The 22,729-nt window shown below is 37.4% G+C and overlaps 1 protein-coding gene across 3 annotated transcripts in view; it reads left to right on the forward strand.

Annotated features, from left to right (window-relative positions):
- The window catches only part of SYT1 (synaptotagmin 1), a 533,541-nt gene that overhangs the window by 328,942 nt on the left and 181,870 nt on the right, over nt 1-22,729 (forward strand). For all 3 annotated transcript variants that reach the window (XM_060025297.1, XM_060025299.1, XM_060025298.1), the window contains one exon: nt 14,548-14,730. In XM_060025297.1, the coding sequence (XP_059881280.1) occupies nt 14,565-14,730 (166 nt within the window). In that variant the 5' untranslated portion in view covers nt 14,548-14,564. The remainder of the gene's footprint in view (nt 1-14,547; nt 14,731-22,729) is intronic.

Genomic DNA, 22,729 nt, shown 5'->3' on the forward strand with positions numbered 1-22,729 from the left:
AGGGATATATCAATATTTGCTACAGGAACAAGATGATGATGCTGACCATCATCATCATCATCAACACTGCATTAAAACAATTGTTATCAACTACCACTGAGTGCCTGCAATGTGCTTATTCACATTTTATCTAATTTCATAATAAATATATAAGTTGTATACTATTATCCTTTTTAACAGGTGAGGAATGCAAGTAATGTGCTCTTGTTTTCACAGCTAAAAAAGGCAAGAGACAGAACTGAGATCCCTCTCAAACTGGCCATCCTAGAGCTCATGTGTGCTCACAAGGTCCTTAACAGTACCACTTACCTTGTGAAAGTCTCCTCTTCCCTGGATGGATTTTATCTCTTTTTTTTTAACACCCTAATTCCTACATTTCATTATGAATTATTTTTCCTTTAGGTATGTTGTTATTACTTTCACCTGTGTAGCTTTAAAGTTTCTCGTAGAGCTATATTTTGCCTGTTCTTTCTGCCTCTAGCCCTGATAATTCTGTGATTTGAAGTTGCTGTTGTAGAAATCCTTCTCATATTTCAGTTTGATTTTATAATTTTACTCCGTTAATTTTAGTGGTGCTCTGCTGGCATTCCTACCTTTTCTTTCTTTGTTAGGCACAAAACTTTCACACGGTCCTTTTGGTTTGGGGGTTTTTTGGTTGCGTTCTTTCTCCCTGATTTTGTCTTTGATGCCAAAGCCCCTGAGTGATTTCTACAATCAAAATCTTCAGTAAACAAGTGGAATGATATTAAGTCATATCTCCTATTTGATTCTATATTTCACCTTCTAGAATACAAGGTGACTTTTAGTTGATTGAAATCAACACTCATATTTTATTCATGCTATCAGTATACTTTTATCTTAGTAAAAGTGTTGGTTTATCTGTAATATGATATTCAGTGATGAATCAGTAAGAGTGTGCCCTCACTCTGAAATGTCTCCTTAGTCAGTTGGATATTAATTGCGATTCAGCTATTGCTATTACCTGTTTTAAGGAAAAGCAGTTGCATATTAATGGCGTGGAAGAAAAAAAGTTTGGCTAAATATAAACATTTTCTCCCAGTAAATGCATCATCGTTTATAACCAGATTGATGAAATGAAACATGTAGTTGTAACCATCAATGATCTTGAGCTACACAATGGGGCAAGTTGCAAATCTTCCCTGTACCTGTTGTTTCACAGTAAGGTAGAGATGCTTTCTACTTAAGAATATTAAAAAATTGTGGTAATATGGCATTCTGAGAGTAAAGGTCATCCAACAACTTTCAAAGAGGAAGATGGGCCATTCAGGTCAAGTACTTTAGATTACTTTTCAGTTTTCTTTTAATATGTCATAATATCAAATTATTCCTATGTTTGGAAAAAAGCCTAAAGAGATAAGACTCCCTACAGAATGACTTTTTTTTTTTTTTTGTGGTACGCGGGCCTCTCACTGTTGTGACCTCTCCCGTTGCGGAGCACAGGCTCCGGACGCGCAGGCTCAGCGGCCATGGCTCACGGGCCCAGGCGCTCCGCGGCATGTGGGATCTTCCCGGACCGGGGCACGAACCCGCGTCCCCTGCATCGGCAGGCGGATTCTCAACCACTGCGCCACCAGGGAGGCCCCAGAACGACTTTATTTTGATGCAATTATACTGTCTGTAATTACTAAATCTACAATGTAAAGGCAGTTTGACTCCATATATTGCTGTCATTAAGCCAGAATGCCTGTTTATTATGCAAATGAGAGGGTATTTACAGATTGTGCTTTTGCTGAACTCTTTCTTTGAAGACCTAAAATGTAAACTGCTATATATTCATCTGTCTTATCATTGAGCCACTCAAATGGAAATGGCATGAAGTCCAATTGTTGGCCAAATGTAAGTTTAAACAAAATAAAGCCTACAGATACTGATTTTTATCAAAGTCATATTTTTCACAGTGATGCTTAAATGTGAGATGAGGAGAAGCCAAAGAAAAGGAATCCACTAAGAAATGCTTGGAGAGTGTGCCATGTAAACGACATAATAGGGTACCTGCCTCTCAAATATCCTTTCCAAGTGTTTGGCTCCCCCGATTTACTTCCAAAGTGCTCCAAGTGGATGAAGGCACAGTTTTACAATGTCCAGTCACTCACACGTTTTGATTAATTATGGACACATTAAAAGGTAGAGCATTTAATTTGAATACAATGTACAAAATTAGAACCTTACCTAAACCTTTTAAATCTTCTAAATTAGATAGAACCAATCATGAAGCCAATTTTCTGGTATTCTGAATAAATTCAATTTGTATTAATCTAGCACTTTAGGATGCTGGGCAATGATCTTCACCATAATTCATAGGGTGTAGGGAAGATACAGCTCTGTTCTGAAGAGGAGAAAATGTAATGAGTGTCTCATAGACTTATTGAGCATCAAAAATTAGGGGTCATGGGCTTCCCTGGCGGCGCAGCTGTTGAGAGTCCGCCTGCCGATGCAGGGAACACGGGTTCGTGCCCCGGTCCGGGAAGATCCTACATGCCACGGAGCGGCTGGGCCCGTGAGCCATGGCCACTGAGCCTGCGCGTCCGGAGCCTGTGCTCCGCAACGGGAGAGGCCACAACAGTGAGAGGCCCGCGTACCGCGGAAAAAAACAAAAAAAACTAGGGGTCAAATGCACACACAGGTAAAGGGTATTAGCAAGCAGCCAATAAATACCCTTTTCTACTACTATGCTAGGCATAGCATAATAGAAAATAAGCCGATAGAAACAATTTTATTTTTGTTATTGTGGAGATCATATTATAAAGTATTTGTGTATGCTAGCTTTTGACTGCAGGCAACACCAAATGCAACACAAAATGGATTAAACCATAAGAAACACTTATCTCCCATTGCAAGAAGTTCCCAGGCATGGTGGTTGTACGGCTAAACAGTACAGCAACTCAAACCATCTTCAGGGTCATGATTACTCCCAACTTTCAGCTCCTTTATCCATAAAACACCAGCCTCTCCTTCACTGAACAGTTCTCTCATGATCACAACACAGTTACAGGCAGTTCTAGCTGCCACACACAAATATAACACCAACCAGCAGAAGAGAAATCACTTCCTGTGTATGTATTTTCAAGAGTTAGAAAAACTTTCCCAGACATCAGCCAGCAGACTTCCTCTTACACACAACAGGCCCAAACTGGATCACATGGCATTGCTCAAACCAACCATTGGGAAGAAGTATGGGATTACCAGGACTGACATATAGACTAATAAAATTTACCATGAGTGGGGGATAAGGAGTAGTGGTTGCTTATCTAAAAATGCATATCTAAAAATATGGCTTATCTGAAATCAGAAGGAAGGAATAGCTGTTAGGTAAGCAACTGACCTACGATCTTGCTTATTATTTTTTTGTAAATTGTATATATTGTTCATTCAAGTCTCCTGTCACCAAATTAGTTCATCAGCACACAACAGAAGGTCGAATTCAGGAAGAATAAGCCAAATCACTTTTTATACTTCATATCTGATATATTTAGCGTGTAAACTTAGACTTCAGGCCCAACTATACTCAGATATTTAAATCCTGGTGGTTTTCTCTACCTGGTGTGTTCTCTCAGTTCAGTCTTTCATAATCATTTCTACTAGAGCATATAACACATTGGATTTTAACCATCTGTATGCATCTGTATGTATTCATTTATTAACGAGGCAGAATTCCACAGGCCCTGGAGCCAGCTTGTTTCAATTCAAATCCTCTCTTCAGCACTTACTAGCTGTGCAACCTTTGGTAAGTTTCCTTATCTATGAAAGACAGATAGTACTGCCTGACTCATGGGTTTATTTTGTGAGCATTAAATGAGCTTCTACGTTTCAAGCTCTTATTTTATTCATTTACTGTTTTTAACTGGAAATTGCAGACATTTCCATCATATTTAACAATCTGAACTGTGTATAGACTGATTTTAAAGTTTTGCTTCCCTGTGTGACAAAACAATGACAGTTTGCACACCGTTTGATAAAAGAGGGCCTTGAGTCGCAAGCTTACATTTTCTCTCAAGTGCCTGTAGCTCAGAAACAGCAAGAGTTCAGAAATGGGTTTCAGCAAAGCAATGGAGAATGGGAATTCCAAATGATTATTCTGTTGCTGCTATAGAAAACATTTTGACAGTCAATTTGCTTGATCCAGCTAACCTGTACCACTTCCAAAACTGCCAAAAGCATCTAGTTTTATCTTACTGTACAAAAGAACAAAACTGTACAGAAGAGGTAACTTCAATTAATATCGTACACAATGACATTGTTGATGAAAACTATGCTAAACTGATCCATGTAAGATTTCCATTCCATCTCTAGGTTTTCATGTCTACCGGTTTTATCAAAAAATAAAAAAGGGAGACTTTGACACTGTATCATTTTAAAAATGCTACAAAATGCACTTGAAGTCTTTATAATGCATCTGAAAAAGCTCTTTTGCAATCTTTTCTTGATCATGACCCTGCCATTCTTACCAAAATCTTGGGAGGCCCTTTAAAGCTATACAATTTCTCCAATATTGAGTGATGCTTTGAAAATAAATTACAGTTTTTGAAACTGCATTAGTAGAGAAATGGGTGTACAATAAATGGATTACTAGAAAAACAATGTTAAATTTGTGAATTTATTATTAAATGCTTTTAGAAACATCTCTGATATCCCAGTTTCCAAGATTTCTTTCCCTATTATAGGTGGGAAATTTTCAATTTGTCTAAGAACTCTTGCTTTTCTGTATCATTATCACAGTATTTCAGTACTTGGGTCTTGACTTGGATATGTTTTGTTTCCATTCTTTTATTCTCTATATTATAGGTCTAAGGGGGGAAATAATCTAGCAATGAATATAGTTTTCATTTGGCTCAGAGATTCATTTTTACTTTAGCTAGTTCTTCTGAAATTTATGTTGACTATAATTGCTGAATATAATTGCGGTGACTGATCTTCTGGGAATGAGAAACAAACTCAGTTTGTTTAAAATTTTATACAGTCTATTACTTTATAATACATTATTTGTAAACAATGCTCGTGCTTTCTCTTCATTCTTTAGGAAATCTCTATTTCATGTACTCTAAGAAACCACTAATTACAGGATGCAGCATGATTTTATATACCACTAAGAAAAAAATGCTGCAAATTAAACTATGTCCAAAAACGGTTTCCTATCACTTGAATTTTTATTTTGTACTTATTGAAAGGTCATTGACTCACTTAGATTTTATTTTGTGTCATTTTTGTGCATACAAACGAGGAAAATAAAAGAGATGGGTTAATAACTTGCAAAGATTTCTAAATCTGTCCTCAATTCATAGTTGATGATGCCCATCTTTTCTTACAGACCATTTTCCTTTGGGCCATCAATAGTGTTCGATAAAGCATCTCTTTAAATATTGTTCCATTAGTGCTTCTAAAGCCTTCCAAGCTGTTTGACTCCCATTCTGCTAGTTTTCAGTGTATAAGCTTACAGTAGAAAGCTTCAGACACAGCCAGGATTCTGATCCCTTCCTCAAATGGCCTTTAAATGATTTGTTACTGGGATATCAATAGGAATAAGAAGACAGTTGAGTGTGCACAGGCCTGGCTGACAGTGATAGTGAGATGCCATATGTTATAAGACAAATAAATCCTCATTTCAGAGGTGTAAAAACATGGGGGAAAATGTAATGTGGAAAAAAAATGTATTCAGAGTCGAATGTTTTAATCTCTCCAGTATCATTGAGTCACCATGGCATTTTTCTAAACCTACACAATAGGGGTCTCACATCACTCTACATCATCAGTTCTTTCACTTCACACACATACCCAGTTATGAATGCAGAGCAGACTTAGTAACAGAATTCACCACCTCTGGCTATAAATTCAGATATTCCAGGAACAACTAAGCCTAGTGAACCCACACAGGTTTTACTTCTAATCGTGCTTTCTTGATTACAAGGTACAGATACTCAGATTACTATCAATATTAGTATTGCAAGATACTACGTACTGAAACTCAGAACTGAAAACCAAGCCAAAGGAAGCAGGAAACCAGAGGGATGCGGCTGCCATGGTGGTCACAGATGTGAGCCCTGGGATCAGCTGCATTTGGGGCCCTGGTCCCCCCACTTATTAACTCTGTGACAATGAGCATGTTTCTTCTCTTCTCTACGCTTCAGTTTCTTTAGGGTATTTCATAGCTTCCATTCCTGCAGGAGAGAATCTTATTGGCCTCACTCACCTTTTCATGCTAAACAGTGTCATTGGCCTCAGGCCAGCATCTAAGTGAGGTGCCCTTCAATCAGGTACTCATACCTCCTTAAATCTGCTGTGCCCATGGCTCTTGGGGGGCGATCATGCAATCTACATGGACTCTTTTCCATCATTAGAGTCTGTAAGCAGGACAATTTCAGTGGAAAGGGGCTATGGGTGGGCATTCACATCTTAAGTACATCTCCCACCACCATCTACAGGATCCACAGTCAGATCTCTCCTCAGAAAAAAAGAAAAAACAGTTGAAAAAAATTTTTAATAGATACAAAGAATTTTGAACAAATTGGACCAGCTTGGAAATAAGCCCTAGTAATAATGACACTTTTGCCAAAGTACATTATTATTTTTTTAAACAATGAAAATTAGAGTAAGACAGGAAAATAACTGAGTTCTTATTATTGCCAGTGTCCTTCCACCTTTAAGGAAGAGAAATCTTGAGGAACTGCTTTTGCTTGTCTTGGGGAGACAGGAATGGAAGGGGGTAAACACTGGACAATCTGGAAAACTAAATTGTATAAGATAAAAATAGGAAATAATTCACACTGAAAATATGAAAACCAGAAGTTGGTAGTCCATTCCAAAGTCTAGTAGGAGTAGCTGACCATTTAAAAGTTTGACCTCTGGTTTTTAATACAAATGTTGCTATTCTGCTCTTTGGAGCCCCTAACATATGTACCCCTCTCTGCTTACTCCTTTTGGACCCAGATTTCCTAATTCCTGGTCCTACGGTTTACTTCTTATACATGCTTTGTCACCTGCTCCCTGGCGATCAGAGTAGTGTTTCCAGTTATCTAACTATGTCAGGAAGGTAACTGTGAGTTGTAATTTACCACTATTGGTGTCAAGAGATGCCATCCTGGGGTCTGTTTGAGTTTCCATAATGGCAGGAAAAGGCAGCCAGGAGAAACTCAGGGGCTGTCTCAATGGTGTGAATTGGCATCTTACTCTCCTTTTCACTGACTCCACACAAGGCGCAGCACTCAGGAGACACACATAACAGGCATCAAGTACCCAGTACATGATAAGTAAGACATAGCAGTAAATAAGTATGGTTCTCCCCTTCGGAGGAAGAAAAGAAACTAAGAAAGAAAGAAAAGACAAAACTAAGGAGAGCAGGAGGATGTCGATTGGAGAGGAGAGACGGGGGCGGGGGTGGGGGCAGAAAGATAGGAGAAGGAAAACCAACATAGCTGTAGGAGGCTGCAGAGAGCCAGGCTTGGAAGAAGGGACAGAGAACACATAACAGCACCTTCTATGGGGCCAGGAATGGGAGACCATGGTGATGGTTTCCATGGGCGTTTACTTATTTCCAAGCTCATCAAGTTGTACACATTAAATATGTACAGTTTTTGTATATCAACCATACCCCAGTCATTCAGTATCTCCTAAGGGATTCTTAGGAGATGCAGCTGGTGAGTGTTCAGTACTCCTCCCTCCTCACATTTTTCCAAAGACACCTTCAGCATAATAACCTCTACACCTCTTCAGGGTTTGTACTGTGATATTTGTAGGACTGGGGAGGAGTGTTGATGCTTTTTGCAAAGTAAAGCTAAGCAGGCCCATTTGTATTTGATTTGCAAAGGCATCTGTGAGAGATACTGGCTGAGAACCATACTCTTAAGCAGAATTCTCACTGCACCTCTTTAGGAGACTTTTGTGATGAGATAAAGGGGTAAAATCTGGAGGTACCTACATCTATTTTGAATCAATAGATTGCAGATAAAGGGCTCAGGAGCCTGTATGTTTTATGGTTTCATAAAGGTAGGCTACGTGCTATGCTTCCATTTGCTCCAAGGTCTGATAAACAACCTTTCATCTCTCTCCATTTTACTGGGACTAACACCAGAAGTCAGCTTTCTCCTGCCATGACAGGGACCATACAATCTCTGGCTGTCCTCCTACTTCCAGCAAGAGAAACTATCTAAACCAAAGAGACGCTACACCTCAAGCCTGACATTGCAACATTTGCAAACTCATAGAGGATTTTGATCATGCTGCTAGAGTTCACTAACTGCCTAAGGATCCTTGGGTTTGGAAAGAATTTAAATGAAACTTTTGACAGTGTTGTTTTTTTTCCCCCCAAAATCTTTCAGAGTGGGTATCATAGGTGGGATTCCCAGGGAAGCTGCTCTAAGTCAGAGGTAGCTTACTGGGGAATGCTTTTCATGTAACGGGGTGGAGAAAGCAAGGTTTAGGCAAGATGCAGTTACCACAACCTTCAGCTGATCCTACAGGGGTCTTCAGAGATTAACCAAATTAAGGCAGGGGGACGTGCCTTTACACCAGCATCCTAGTCATTGCATGGGGGCCGTCCCTGGGGAAGTGGGTTTAACCTTGGACAAAGCAGTTCCCTTTAACCAAGGGTGACTCTTTAGGAGAGACTCCTCAGCTGTGAGCTGTCAGAGGGCCCTGAGACTGAGGGCCTCATTCCTGAAAGGGAGGGAAGGAGGCACAGGGCATCTTCTTAGGGTTTTCACCTACACTTACAGAAGGTCAAGGGAAATTCTGATGGAATAAAATGACTACATTCTGCCCTTCATCTCAAAAATACTTTATAACACATTCTGTGATATCTCCTGGACTCTGTAATAATTTCTGCAAGAATTACTTTCAGTTTGGGGCATTTCTGCATTCAAAGACTTTTTCTTAGTAATAATATATTCTTCAATATTTCTTTGACCTTCTTCTCCTGTTTGCTCTTTAATTTTGCATGCTATTATGATAAAGTACAATGCTTAAATAGAGATGGAAATAGTTCTTTCAACAAAAATCATTATGTGTATGCAGTATGATAGAGTATCTCACTGTAAAATCCAAGAAATCCATATCAATTTATGGACCTAGAGACAGACATAATTAAAGTCCTCCTAAGTAGAATAAATGTAAGGGACAGAGGGAAGTTGTCATGGCAACAAAAAATCCTGATTTTCCTCATTTTATACCACAAATGTATTAACTTTTATGATACCTTAAAATTTCTTCTACATTCTATTTTAACCAGTGGCCATTTTGCATATTATATTTGCTAGATATGCAGCTGAATCCTTCTTTCTTGCAGTTTAGCTTTTTACATTACATTGTAAAGTTTGGTGTTTTTTTTTAATCTGGTATTGAGAAATCTCTTTCTGGAAGGTATAGTTTTCTCAAGAGCAAAACAGTTTTAAAGGCCTTTTCTTCTGTGTAATTTTAAATAATTCAGGTTTATAATATACAATATAAACAATATAAACATACGGGAAAAAAAACAGAGTATCCTATCACAAGGTTGACATTTTTAAGTGTATCTTTCCAACCTCTTTTATACAAAAGATCTTATCTAGAGAAATTGGACATACTTTCTATAATGTCTCATAATTTGCATTTTCATCTAATTCTCTAATGTATTTCCAGGTTTGTAAATGTTTATCTTTAAAATAATTCTAATAACATTATTTTATGGATTACCACAATTTAAGTCTCTCTGTTAGGTAGTTTCTGGTCTTCTAATACTATAAATAAGTTACTACAAACATCCTTATATTAAATGAATTCTTTACTGTGAATTCCTAGAAAAAGAATGAGTGCTTCTACAGCTTTTAACATGTTCTCTTACTTTGGCCTCGATAAAGTATTTTTCAAAACTATGGTCTTTACCCATTGCCAAGTTTTTTGTATCCTCACCTTCACATCTATATTTATCCTCATTTACAATTAATATATATTAACTTTCAGTTTTTTGACTATTTGTTAAATTAAACACATTTTTTTTTTTTGGTAGGAGGGATTTGCATTTCTTTCTTTTAAAATTGCTTGCTTGTGTCCTTTGTACCCAACCTTCTTCTAGGCGGGAATTTATTTTTCTATTCAATAATATTTCTCTTGGCACATTCAAGATGTTAAATTCCATTTTAACAAACTCAATGACTATACCTCAAAATTAAGCAGTCTCTTTCCTATTAGTAAGATGACTTGTATTTTCTATTTACTGCTAAACCAATTCAAAAGAAAATCATAAATACCTTTCCAGTGCTGATTTAATTGTTTCATAATACTTAAATGTTATTACTGGAATAGACTAGTGGAAGGAACTGTGGATCAGGCTAAATCTGTGTAGAACAAATCGCTTAACCTCTCCACAACCATTTTTTTTCCCTGTAAAATATGATAAGTTACTTTTCAGGGTTGTAATGAGAATTGAGGATATTATACTTGAATATCAATGCCAGCATTTTGGCACATAGTAGGTTCTTAATAAATGGCATCTTTAGTTTTTCTTAGCCTCATTTAATGTTATTGTATCTTAACAGGTCCCTTAGCATAGTGATTTTCCAAACTGTAGGTCACAAACCAATAGTTGTTTGTGAAACTAATAAATATAACGAGAATTTTTTACTAAAACAGAATAGAATGGAATGTATCAGAATATCTCACACATAGTAAGGGCAAGTTTCTTTATGTGAAATGTGTTCCATATTTAACATATAGGGGGAGAGTGTGTATACTGGAGCACAATACAATGTACTTCTTACTAAGGGTCATAGTCCAAAACTTCTTCAAAAAACCCACTATTTTATTAGATTTTAGTCTCATAGCGTACAAGTCCCTTATACTAGTAGCTAGGACACCTAGGTTCAAATCTCAACTCCACTAATTACTGCTATCTATCTTTGAACCAATTGCATAACTTCTGTATGCCTTAGTCTCCTCACCTGTAAAATGGGTGCTAATTATACCTATCTCATGGGAATGGTGTGAGAACTCTATGATTTCATATATCTCAGCCACTTAGCAGATCCTCAATAACTGTTGGCTGTTTTTTATCAAGACTTGAGTAGAACATAAATTTTTTTACTAAATAAACAAACAATGCCACCTGCACTAAAGTACATAAGAGAGTATAAAGTCATCACATTAGTCAGGACTGAATAATAAGCTAGTTTTTCCACCTGCAAAATGATGCTTCTTGATAAGCATCTTATTTCCATAAATATGCATTTTCGAGAGCCATGTAACTGTTCTTAGTTTTGTTATTTACAAACTCTATCTCTCAAAATATAAAGGAATGAAAATAAATTCAGCAATTGGTCTTTCTTTGTCAGTATAGTAGATCCTTAATTGCCCATTATATCTTTATAATTTGTGAAAGACCTCTAATTTCACAGTGGTATACATTAAGTAAAAGAAGCACTGTCTGTATATTTCTTACATAATCTTTTCTTGATTTTTAAAACAATCAGAAATGGTAGGGATAATATCATTGGCTAGTAAGTTCCAAGTTTATAGATTTTACCTTTTTTTTTTTTTTTTTTGCGGTATGCGGGCCTCTCACTCTTGTGGCCTCTCCCATTGCGGAGCACAGGCTCCAGACGCGTAGGCTCAGCGGCCATGGCTCACGGGCCCAGCCGCTCCGCAGCATGTGGGATCTTCCCGGACCGGGGCACGAACCCATGTCCCCTGCATCAGCAGGCGGACTCTCAACCACTGCGCCACCAGGGAAGCCCTAGATTTTACCTTTTTTTGATAAAACACCTTGCAAGCTGTACCTTATGTCTGAAGAGAATTCTTTCTGGAAATTATAGAAACATTCTTTGCTTCCTTCACAACAACAACAAAAATACTGCTTAAGCTTTAAGTGCCTTTTCTAAATGTTGACTCTGTTTAATAAAAGCCTCATTTTTCCCAAAGCCTTTTAGATCATTCAACTTATATATACAAATGTTTTATATATATTCCAAAATAAACTGGGGAAATATGAAAATATTTAACAATCCAAGAGAAAGGACCCAAACATCTCCGAGCACAAAAGCTATAAACAACTGTGTAGCCCGTTGGAGGGAGCAGCCAAACGTCAGGCTTATCCCAGCAATGATATCCCACTTCCAGAACATGACAGAAATTGAGCTGAAACAGACAATATACCTTTAATTTAATGATGACACTGTTGTATTTAGCTATTCTATTTAGCACAATCACTTCCTTTAAATCCCACAGCAAACCATAATTCCTCAAATATCCTCAGCTATCCTGTGGAGATAAGTAATGATAATCACATCTGGTGATTCTCATAGCAGAGGAACAAATTCATTTTTTAATACACACAGATATTTTATGCATATGTATGTGTTTGTGAGTGTGTAGTTGTAGTCTTGCTAAGTTACATGAAATACGAGTGAAGGCATCATCAATATCAATAGCTTCATCTAGGTTGTGCGAACAGTACTCCAGATTTTTGCAGGGAGACAAGAGCCAAAGCTAAACAGAATCAGAAAATCAGGGAAAGCTTCTGGAAAGTGACCCTGAGTTAGAAAAAATAAAATTTTTTCACAGTCTGGAAAAGTCTGAGCTGCCAAATGCTATTAGGGAGGGATAGATCAATCAATCGATTGATCAATTAATCAACAGAAGGAACAAACTTGCATGCCAGACATTGTGCTAAATTCTTTGCATGGATTAAAACCTTACATACTTGGTATGATTACTCTCCTTTTACAAATGAAGAAACTCAAGAACAGAGAAGCCCTGAACCCCTATCTGTCTAATTCTACCCCTTAGGATTGTATTAGTGGCTACTATTGAAAAATTCAAAGCTTTGAAAAGAGAACTAATCTATTATAAAATTTGATTATCTATGTGTCTCAGCCTCATCCTTGATCTCCTTTCAGGAGACCCAAAATCTCTAGATTTTGATTAAGATTTTAATAAATCCCATACATTGGAGATTATTCTACTTTCACTAAGTATGTAAGTAGGCGTAATTAATGCACAGAAGGTTTGAATTCTATAAAAATCCTTTATCTGCTTGCTCGTTATTTCCATTTCTTTGCAACTCAGAAGGGCTTTATGGGTCCATCAACTTTCCTGCTGAGACTGTGAAGTTAGGCCCAGGCCTATTTGTATTTATCTATTTCTGCCCCAAATCATGTCCACTCTCACCAGCACAGTCTGAAAACTTACATCACACAGTAAAAGTATTTAAGTCCAGAATACGTTTAGATTGGAGAATATGACTTCATTTGTACCCCTTTAGAAGACCTCCCTTACATTTATACAGCACTTCACAGGTACTAAGAAAAATCTAGGCAGGGCAGGTTTTGATTCTTCCTATTTCAAAAGATGTATTAATTAAGAAGTTTAATGCCTTGTCAAACTTCATTTAGCTAGTGAAGAAAACTAGAACTGTTTTCTGTATTCAAGGCTAAGATTTTTTCACTGACTACCTTAAGGATTCATTTTTTTAAATATTTTGAAGATTTTTAAATAATTGAATAAATAATTTTTATTATTAATTATATAATTCAATAATATAATCAAACTAAATAAACTGAAATAATTAAAGTCATGTTTTATCATCAGCACCTTAGTCTATATAGTCAATCATGCCACATTTACAGTGGCTTCAAAAATTCAGCGTAAGCTGGGACAAAGTGAGAGAGTGGCATGGACATACATACACTACCAAATGTAAAATAGCTAGCTAGTGGGAAGCAGCCGCGTAGCACAGAGAGATCAGCTCGGTGCTTTGTGACCACCTAGAGGGGTGGGATAGGGAGGGAGGGCGGGAGGGAGGGAGGCACAAGAGGGAAGAGATATAGGAACATATGTATATGTATAACTGATTCACTTTGTTATAAAGCAGAAACTAACACACCATTGTAAAGCAATTATGCTCCAATAAAGAATTAAAAAAAAAAATTCACCCAGCAAGACAAGTGAATTATTGATCATAGTATTATCTATAGTAAATGTCAAAAAAAAATAACTGGGCAGAAAGCATGCTATCAATAAATGAGATTCAAGAACTAATTTCTGTATAACATTCAGGAATCTTAGAGTATCAGTGTTACAATAGTATTCTTTACACCCATTTTAAAATTTACTAACATTTTGAATGTGCTATCTTTTATAATTTATCAACACTTCCAATATAAATATTTGGTCTCTCCTTTTCGGAAACGCAAAACATTTAGAGTATAGAGCATGTATGTTGTCAGCAATTGTTTCATGGACATTTCAGTAGGATATGGGTTAAAAAGTTAAATCTATATAGCAAGTAATTGCCTGTATAAATAACTAATAGATTTGACAGTTTCATTTTATTGTTAGGAGAAAATGCTTTCAATAACTATGTCTGGTCTTACCTTCTGGGGAAGAACCTTCTCTGTGGTTCCATAAATATTTCATGAACCAACATAAAGCAATATGCTAATGACAGGCTGTTTACCCAGTGAGCAGATGTGCCCTCTGATGTTTTTTCATCTCTAGAATAGATCTGATGTGGGGTCAGTTAAACCATTTTGAATTGTTCTTTTTTTTGCTTCCCTCCCCTCACAGTTTCACCTGAACCTAAAATGGTGAGCGAGAGTCATCATGAGGCCCTGGCAGCCCCGCCAATCACCACTGCTGCAACTGTTCTACCAAATAATGCCACAGAGCCAGCCAGTCCTGGGGAAGGAAAGGAGGATGGCTTTTCTAAGCTGAAGGAAAAGTTTATGAATGAGTTGCATAAAATTCCATGTGAGTATTGCATATTGTTACTTGAGTAAAAATAAATGGTTGAAAATCAATGTACCCATTGGGAGGAAAAGAATTCCTCTTAACCTAAGTGTACCTTTGATTTTTTTATTATTGGAATGGTAGTATTCCAAAAATAAAATGGAATATTCTTGGAAATGGAATATTCTTCTTAAGGATTTAAATATACTTAATAAATGAAAATCCAATTTATAAAAAAAACTATCTTGTGTTTAATGTAGGTGGGCTCTTTTTTTTAATCTTCTTCAATGTCTCTTTCTCCAGAGAATGTTAACGTTTTATGTGTTGTGTATTTTAGATTTGTATTTATGAAATCATTCCATTGTAAAGATTATTCCTAAGCAATAGCTAAAATGTACTTTCCCATTATTACAAGTTTGGTTTTCTTTCACTCATCTGTTAATATTTCAAAAGCTTTTGCACACTTTTTAACATTTTCTTTGTTGTTATTGGGAAAGAAACAATAACCTGGACCTAAGTTTATTTGTGTGGGTATAGCACTAAGTCCAACCAGCGCCATTTAATTTAAATCATAAACTACAGGTTGTTCTTTTTTCTTCAGAGATGAACATTTACTATGCACTAGACACTTCTCTAGGTTCTGGGAAAGTAAGTTTTGGCCCTCACAAAGCTTTTATTCTAGTGGGGGAAAAGAAATAATCAGTAAGGAGGCAAATGTTTATGGTACATCATGGTGAAATGGTGAATAATATAAGGAAACAGAAGGAGAGTAAGTGGGAAAGGGAAGGGGGTAGAGGGTAAAAGGTTATTACTTTTTAGGATTATCTGAGCTGATTTCCTTTGTAAGGAAACCTGGAGGAAGTAGGGGAGAAAGCTCTAACACCTGTGTTATACAAAGGCCCTTAGGCAAGAGTCTGTCTGGAATGGCAAGGAGCTCAGTGTGCCTTCCGTAGAATAACACAAGGTAGAGAATGGCGGAAGACAAACCTGAGGCCGCTATATGGAGCCTAGTGAATTGTTCCAAGGAAGCTGGGTTTTACTCCGAGTGAAATGAAATGGCTTCGCAACATTCTGAGCAGAGGGATCCCATGATCTGACATAGGTTTTTCTTAAAAATCACTCTTGCTGTTGTGTTGAAAATGTGCTTAGAGGGGCAAGGACAGAAGATAAAGCAGGCTGTTGCAATCATCTAGATGAGAGATTTACCAAAGCTATAAGAGTTATTCTATAAGGACATTGAGAAACTAAATGAAAACTACAGGGAATCAATTTCTTATCCTCCCAGGAATTAACAACTTGTTCATCTGTTTGTCCACCTTTAACAAATCCAAGTGCATCTGAGAGACACTCTTAGCTCAGTTGTCAGTAATTTCCATTCCCAGCATGAAGTTCCATAACCTAGGGAAGAGGGAGATGGTCCAATAGAGCGATCCCTAGGATGGAGAACACAGGCTCTCAGGTTCTCTTCCTTGCTCTGCTGCTGAGCTGATGGACTGATTTGGGTATCTTTTGATATGACTTTGAAGTCATAACTACAGGGCAAAAGCCAAATGCACCTGTCATGGGGGCAAACTCTCCCTTGAATATTTTATCGAAATGCTTGCTCTAAAAGAAATGTGTTAGAGGGAAGCAGAGATAGAAAAGAACACCACCAAATCAAACGCGTATTCTGCCTTGTCTTCAACACCATTTCCTTCTCTGGAAGAGTAAACAATATGAGAAGCAATGGCAATGTCGATACCAGTGAGATTTAATGTTCCCCGTGTATCCACACACCCATTCTCTCATCTCCTTTAGGCCTTCACCCAATAGCATCTTCTTAATTAGGACCTCCCCAACCATGCTATTTAAAACTCTAACCCATTTACCCCACCCAATCTTTGCCAGCATTTCCTGTCCTCTCCCTTGCTCTCCCTTGCTTTATTTCTCACCGTATTACTTAGCACCATCTGAAATGCTATGTATTTTATTATCTGTTGTTCAGTTGCTCTGGCTCTCTCCAAAATAATGTAACCTCTATGAGTGCAAGAAGTTGGGTCTGTTCTATGCATAGTTGCATCCCTGGTGATCCTTAATATGTACGGGGCACTCAATATCTATTTGTTGAGTGAATTAATGAATGAATCAATGTTGATTTAACTTATATCCTGAACCACCCACTCTTAGATTTTCAGGCCTTAAGATGCTGAAAATTTAAAGCATATGAAAAAATTTAAACAACAACGTCCTACTGTATGGCATAGGGAACTATATTCAATACCCTGTGATAAACCATAATGGAAAGGAATATGAAAAAGAATGTATAAATATGTATAACTGAATCACTTTGCCGTACAGTAGAAATTAACACATTGTAAATCAACTACAATAAATTTTTTAAATTTAATTTCTAACACCAAAGAAAGCATCATTTCAATGCTTGACTGTGTCATTCACATTGAGAAAACAAGTTGTTTCCATATTTATAGTCATAACTCCATCATTTAGCCTTCTCCACTTAGTGCCAGCTATTACTTTATACTTTCCTCCCTGTGTATCAGCAGGAAAAGAATCAGCTGGGAAAAAATATCTATGCAACTCTCCCTTCTTTTTTTTCTTTCCCTTGGCTATTCTTATTTCTTTCCTTCTTCCCAAGCCACTATCCCATTCCTGTGTTTCTTTCTTCGGCACTGGGAATTAGACCAGGAAATCAGCCTTCCTCCATGGAGATTTGCTTTGACCAGCAACCTAAAATAATAGAATGTCAGAGGATCTAGGTAACACCTCTAGAAATATTATGTTGCTGGCTCTCTCCTTCATTTAATGGGAAGAAACAACTGAGATACCTAAAATTTTTAAACGGTTTGGTAAATAAGTTTAGGAAAACTAAATAATAAATACAGCCATGCAGGTTTATGATAAATATTGTAACGGCGTATTTTACACTTTCATTTTAATCCATCACAATTTTTACTGCCCGTGTAATTGAAATTTCTAATGGGATTTATACACAGAGAGCAACACTCAACAGAAATGAAACAGATCCCTAAATCAAATTCCTTTAGGAGCATATGTTAGATAAAGGTTATCACTTTTGACTTGGCATAATACGGTGATGCTAATGACAGGTAACAAATTAGAATATTAATTGATTTCCGTCTCTGAACTAAATCTTGGCTCTCTGGCAGATGTGTTTTTTGCAAAATTGATAGCAAACAGCTTTAGTCTGTCACTTGAAATTCCCACTTGTGAAAAGAGAGGTGTCACAATGGCAAGGAGTGTGCATGTCATTAGTTGGGTAATCTGCAGAGTCCAGCACGGAGCATATTCAAAGCAAATTGCCTGATGATAGCATCCACAACACCACAGGGGTTTCAAATAAAAAAAGGAAAAGGAAATGGTAAATGCTGAGCATTTTTATCTTTCAATTCGTTCTGCACGCTGTTATCTAAATGAAGCAGACAAGGTTTTTCAGAATGTTTCTTTATTTTGCAACTTTGATTTTAATATGACTAGGGCCATGGTTGGTTTGTAAAGCATGAACTTGTGTCATCCAAATAGCTGTGATTAAGGTTTTGATATTCATGAGCTTCTTGAAGTAAAGTGCAACTTTTCTGAAGCACAGCAGAAAACCAAATAGCCAGAACTTGACTTTGAGTCTAGAATAAGAGCAAGTGGGCTAAGCGTAGTTATGTGATTTGTGCAGAAATACTATTGGATAGACAGTTTAAACAGGGATTAAAAACACAAGCTTTGGTTACAGACTGCATGGGTTCAGATCTTAGCTCTGCTACATCCTAGCTCTGTGACCTTGGGAATTATTTCATCTTTCTGTGCTTCAGTTTCTGCTGGTATAAAATGGGGGTTAAAAATAATATCTCCATCATCGGGTAGTTGGGCAAAGGCATCAATGCATAGGAAGTGCTTAGAGTGTCTGGCACAGAGTAAGCATCCTATAAGTGTTAGCTATTATTAGAGTCTAGTTGTCATTTTTAACAAGTGTATTCCTCTTTCAGAAAAGCCCTCTATTCAGGTCAGACACCCAAATTGAGAAAATTCCAGAAACTTTGCAGCCAAATATTCAAGCATTGCCTTCTTTAAACACGTTCCAAGGATGCCTGTTCTAGGAAAGACAGATTCCTTCTTGGTGTTTCCTCTTCCCATCACATCTAATTTTCTTTTTTTCCTTTGTAATTTCATTTTCTTACTCCCTCATTCCTTTTAGCCTACAGGTATGCTCAAAAAAGTCCACATATTTGCAAGGGCCTAGTGAAATGCTATGCATCGTAGGTGATTCAGAAATGTCAGTTTCCTTCTTCCATGCTCTAAGATTTTCTTCTTCCTTTACCTCCTCCATCACCCACCATTCTCACTTCCTCCTTCGTATCTACATCAAACTGATTGGAAACAACAATCTAGATCCTGACATCTATTTCTTCAACTTCCATTAACAAGTCAGCTTCTTCTGCTCTGATCTGCATTGTCAAGTACTATTAAAAGGGTCACCAGGTACCTCCTTTTGCACAATTATGAGGGTGATTGTCAACCTTCATTTGGTCAGATATTTCTGTGTCGTCTTTATGATCAGCGGTCATCATCTGAAAACTCTTGATTTCCAGGAGTCTACTCTCATTTCCTCCTCTTGCTTCCTTCCCTCCTTATTCTCTTTCATTGACTGGTCCTCCCTTTTCATTATCTTTCCTTCCCTGAAGTGGTAGATGTCATGGTTTCCAGGGTTCCATTTTTAATCCTGTTGCAATCTTATTCTCTATGCTTTCCCTGGACCATCTCATTCCCCTGGCTATTCAGATAGGAAATCTCACTATTATCCTTGTCTCCCTCATCTATTGCACCTCCAATTCCATACCCGCATTCATTTAAGTCCTGTGAAATCTCCTCCTAAAAAACCTCTCAAAACCAGCCAGCACTTTGCTTTTCTCTCTTCCTGGATTCCCTTACCCAATTAACCCTGACACGTTCTTTTTTTTTTTTAATCACTCAACCAGTTCAGATGTTACCATTTAGATGAGAAGTTGCCTCATTTCCCAAAGCAGAATTGTTTGAGCCGTCCTCCAGCCTTCAAAGCTCTTCATTAAAATCTTTGTCTTGGTTACCTTGTTTTGTTTGGTTATATCTGTCTTTCTCACTGAAATGTAAACTCTTCAGAGGCAGGGACAATTTCTTACACACATTCGTATCCCCAATCCCCAATTTGAAAGTATCTGCCACCAGGCTAGAAACTATACTATAGGTATTACCATATTACAAGTATTAACACTACACCAAATACTGTGGTTCTTGTGCCATGCTTGGAGAAACTATGATCTAGAAAGCAATAGTTTTCAAACATTTTAGCCAAGGATCCCTTTGTTCAAATAAAATATTATACGGAAACCTATGTACAGGAAGTCAGAGCTGCCTTGGTGAGTAAACACATCTTCCTCACTCACCCTCCCAAGGTTTATTAGCAGCTACAAAGACACCTGGCTGTATGGCACACAGTTTGAAGGCAGTGGCCTCAACAAGTGGCAGATATATCAATGTTATCCCTCACAGCAATAACCAGTGAAACTCAACAACCAGTAGTGATATAACTGGTTAAATATGGCATAAGCAAATATTCATCCATGAGGAAAAATGCAGTCCAGTAACTTTGTTTTCCCTCGTGGGGCTGCAGAATGAATATAATGCTACTGCCGTATGTTAGTGTCAAGAACACAATGTTAATTCAAGAAGATAATTTCAAGAAACGTAGGAAGAGAACCCTTAGGAACATATAGTAATACCTAGCATGTGAAGAACAATAATTATTGTAACGATTGCCAATGTTCACTGAGCACTTAGCATGGGCTGTGCATTCTGTGAAATCAACCTCCATTCTGCCCTGTAAAATCTCTACTAGGTGTGAATAATTATTATCCCCATTTTATAGATAAGAGAGCTGAAGCCTAGTAAGGCACACATGGTGCAGGTTGTAGGTGCAGGGCTGTGGCAGGAAAATTTTTGCAGTTTTTTTGCCTTCACAAAATATCACAAAGACTGCAAATCACCTCCACTGTTGCTTATCTCCACTGACTTGAAACTCTTAGGGCTCTATGTGCCTGTTCAGAGATACTGGTTGGTATTTGATGTTCATCTCTTGTTATTTGTTTTACTAAGTGAATACTTGGAATACAAGTTTAGTGCTAATTCAGAGTTTCTCCTTGGCTTGAAAGGCAAGTGTTTATTCACTTTATGTTTCTGCATTTCTTTTATTGGACTCACTCTAACACACTGTCATGTGAATAAATAATCCATTACTACCTAAGTACTAAGAGTTAGATTCTGTTGCATTGTATAGATGAACTCCTCAAATATCATCCACTGACTCAGCTTCCGCTCTCATCTGTTGACTCTGTACTTCTCACACTTCAGAAAAGCACTGGCTAAAATGTTAAGTGAGATTATTCATTGTTAACCTCTACTAAATGGAAATATCTATGAGAAAAAAGTTACAATGCTGATGAGCGTTACTTTCAGAGCAAGTGCTTTGCAATATTGAGTTACTTCATCAGTGCAATGCTGAAGGAATCTACTTGGAACAAGGACACTTAGAGATAAGGGTTGCAGTTCACAGCACAATGTAGTGATTCATGCTTACACTCAATAAATGGTTTTGTTTATTTATATCATTTTTCAAGTTTAACTCTGATTCAAAATGTAGGAAATGCATACGTGTATATGTAAATACAATGTGAATTCAATGTGTGTGTATTGAGTTACCATGAAAAACTTAATCCTAGGGCAGAAAGTCAGTTTGGTTCTTAAAATTTTGAGTTGGCACTGCCCCTTATAGGATATTATGAATACTCGTTGGGCCGTTTTTATTGTGCTGATAAATGAGCATGAGGGGCAGCTAGTGGCATTTAGAGGCCCTGGGCCCGGGAACCCACACATCTTCCAACATGTCAGACAGTTTCGCACAATGAAAAGTTGTTCCACATTCTGCACAAATTTCACAATCTCCCTGGGATGTGCATATGGAAGGAACCCCTGTTTATAATTATCTGAACCTAGAATGACTTGACATAAAAGGTTAAAGTGTTTTCTGCGTGGCTCTGATATAAACTGAATATTCTAGCTTTTATTCTAATGTTTTCCTAACCTCTGAAGTTTCACTTGCTCCTGACTTTTTGCAAATTTTCTGTCTTATTTCATTAATTCCAAACATCCCTTTTAGCAGTTGCAAGCATTTGATTACTTCATCGTGTCTTCTAGTAAAGTTTTGTCTGAAGATTTTTACAGTGAACTGTGAATTATTTCATTACAAATTACTTTATTATTTCTCCTATATTATAGTTAGCACATTTTATTCATTTGTAAAATTTATGTGGGTATGTTGTATTATCTATTATTTACTCTGAGTAAAAGGATTGTTATAAAATATTCATTATACTACTGATTTTAAAGAGCAAGTGTGTAATCTGACTCTATCAACATCCTATATTCAATGTATAAACCTAACAAAATTATAGGCTTCTGATGCTGTATTTCAGGAAGGTTGTTTAAATGTGTCCTTGAATTTTGTTTCCCTCTTGGAAGCCTATTATGCAGAAAATTCCCCCAAGAAATTCATGCCTTTAAAATTAATTAGTGTTGTGAGATTTTATAAGCCTCCAAAGCATAGGTAATACAGAGTAACAGTAAGCACATTAAGCCACCCAGTTAAGTTAGGATCTCAGCGAAGTTTCTAAACCTTATTTAGCTACATTCTATTAGCATTTCAAAGATATTAAGTAAACACACCTAAGAAAAATAAGGGGAGTGAACAATATTTTGGACATATATTAAAAATAGCTCAGGAGGTCTTCCCTGGTGGCGCAGTGGTTGAGAGTCCGCCTGCCGATGCAGGGGACACGGGTTCGTGCCCCTGTCCGGGAAGATCCCACATGCCGCGGAGCGGCTGGGCGCGTGACCCATGGCCGCTGAGCCTGCGCGTCCGGAGCCTGTGCTCCGCAACGGGAGAGACCACAACAGTGAGAGAGAGGCCTGCGTACCGCAA

Source organism: Delphinus delphis, chromosome 11 (assembly GCF_949987515.2).
Source record: "Delphinus delphis chromosome 11, mDelDel1.2, whole genome shotgun sequence".
NCBI classification, from domain to species: Eukaryota; Metazoa; Chordata; class Mammalia; order Artiodactyla; family Delphinidae; genus Delphinus; species Delphinus delphis.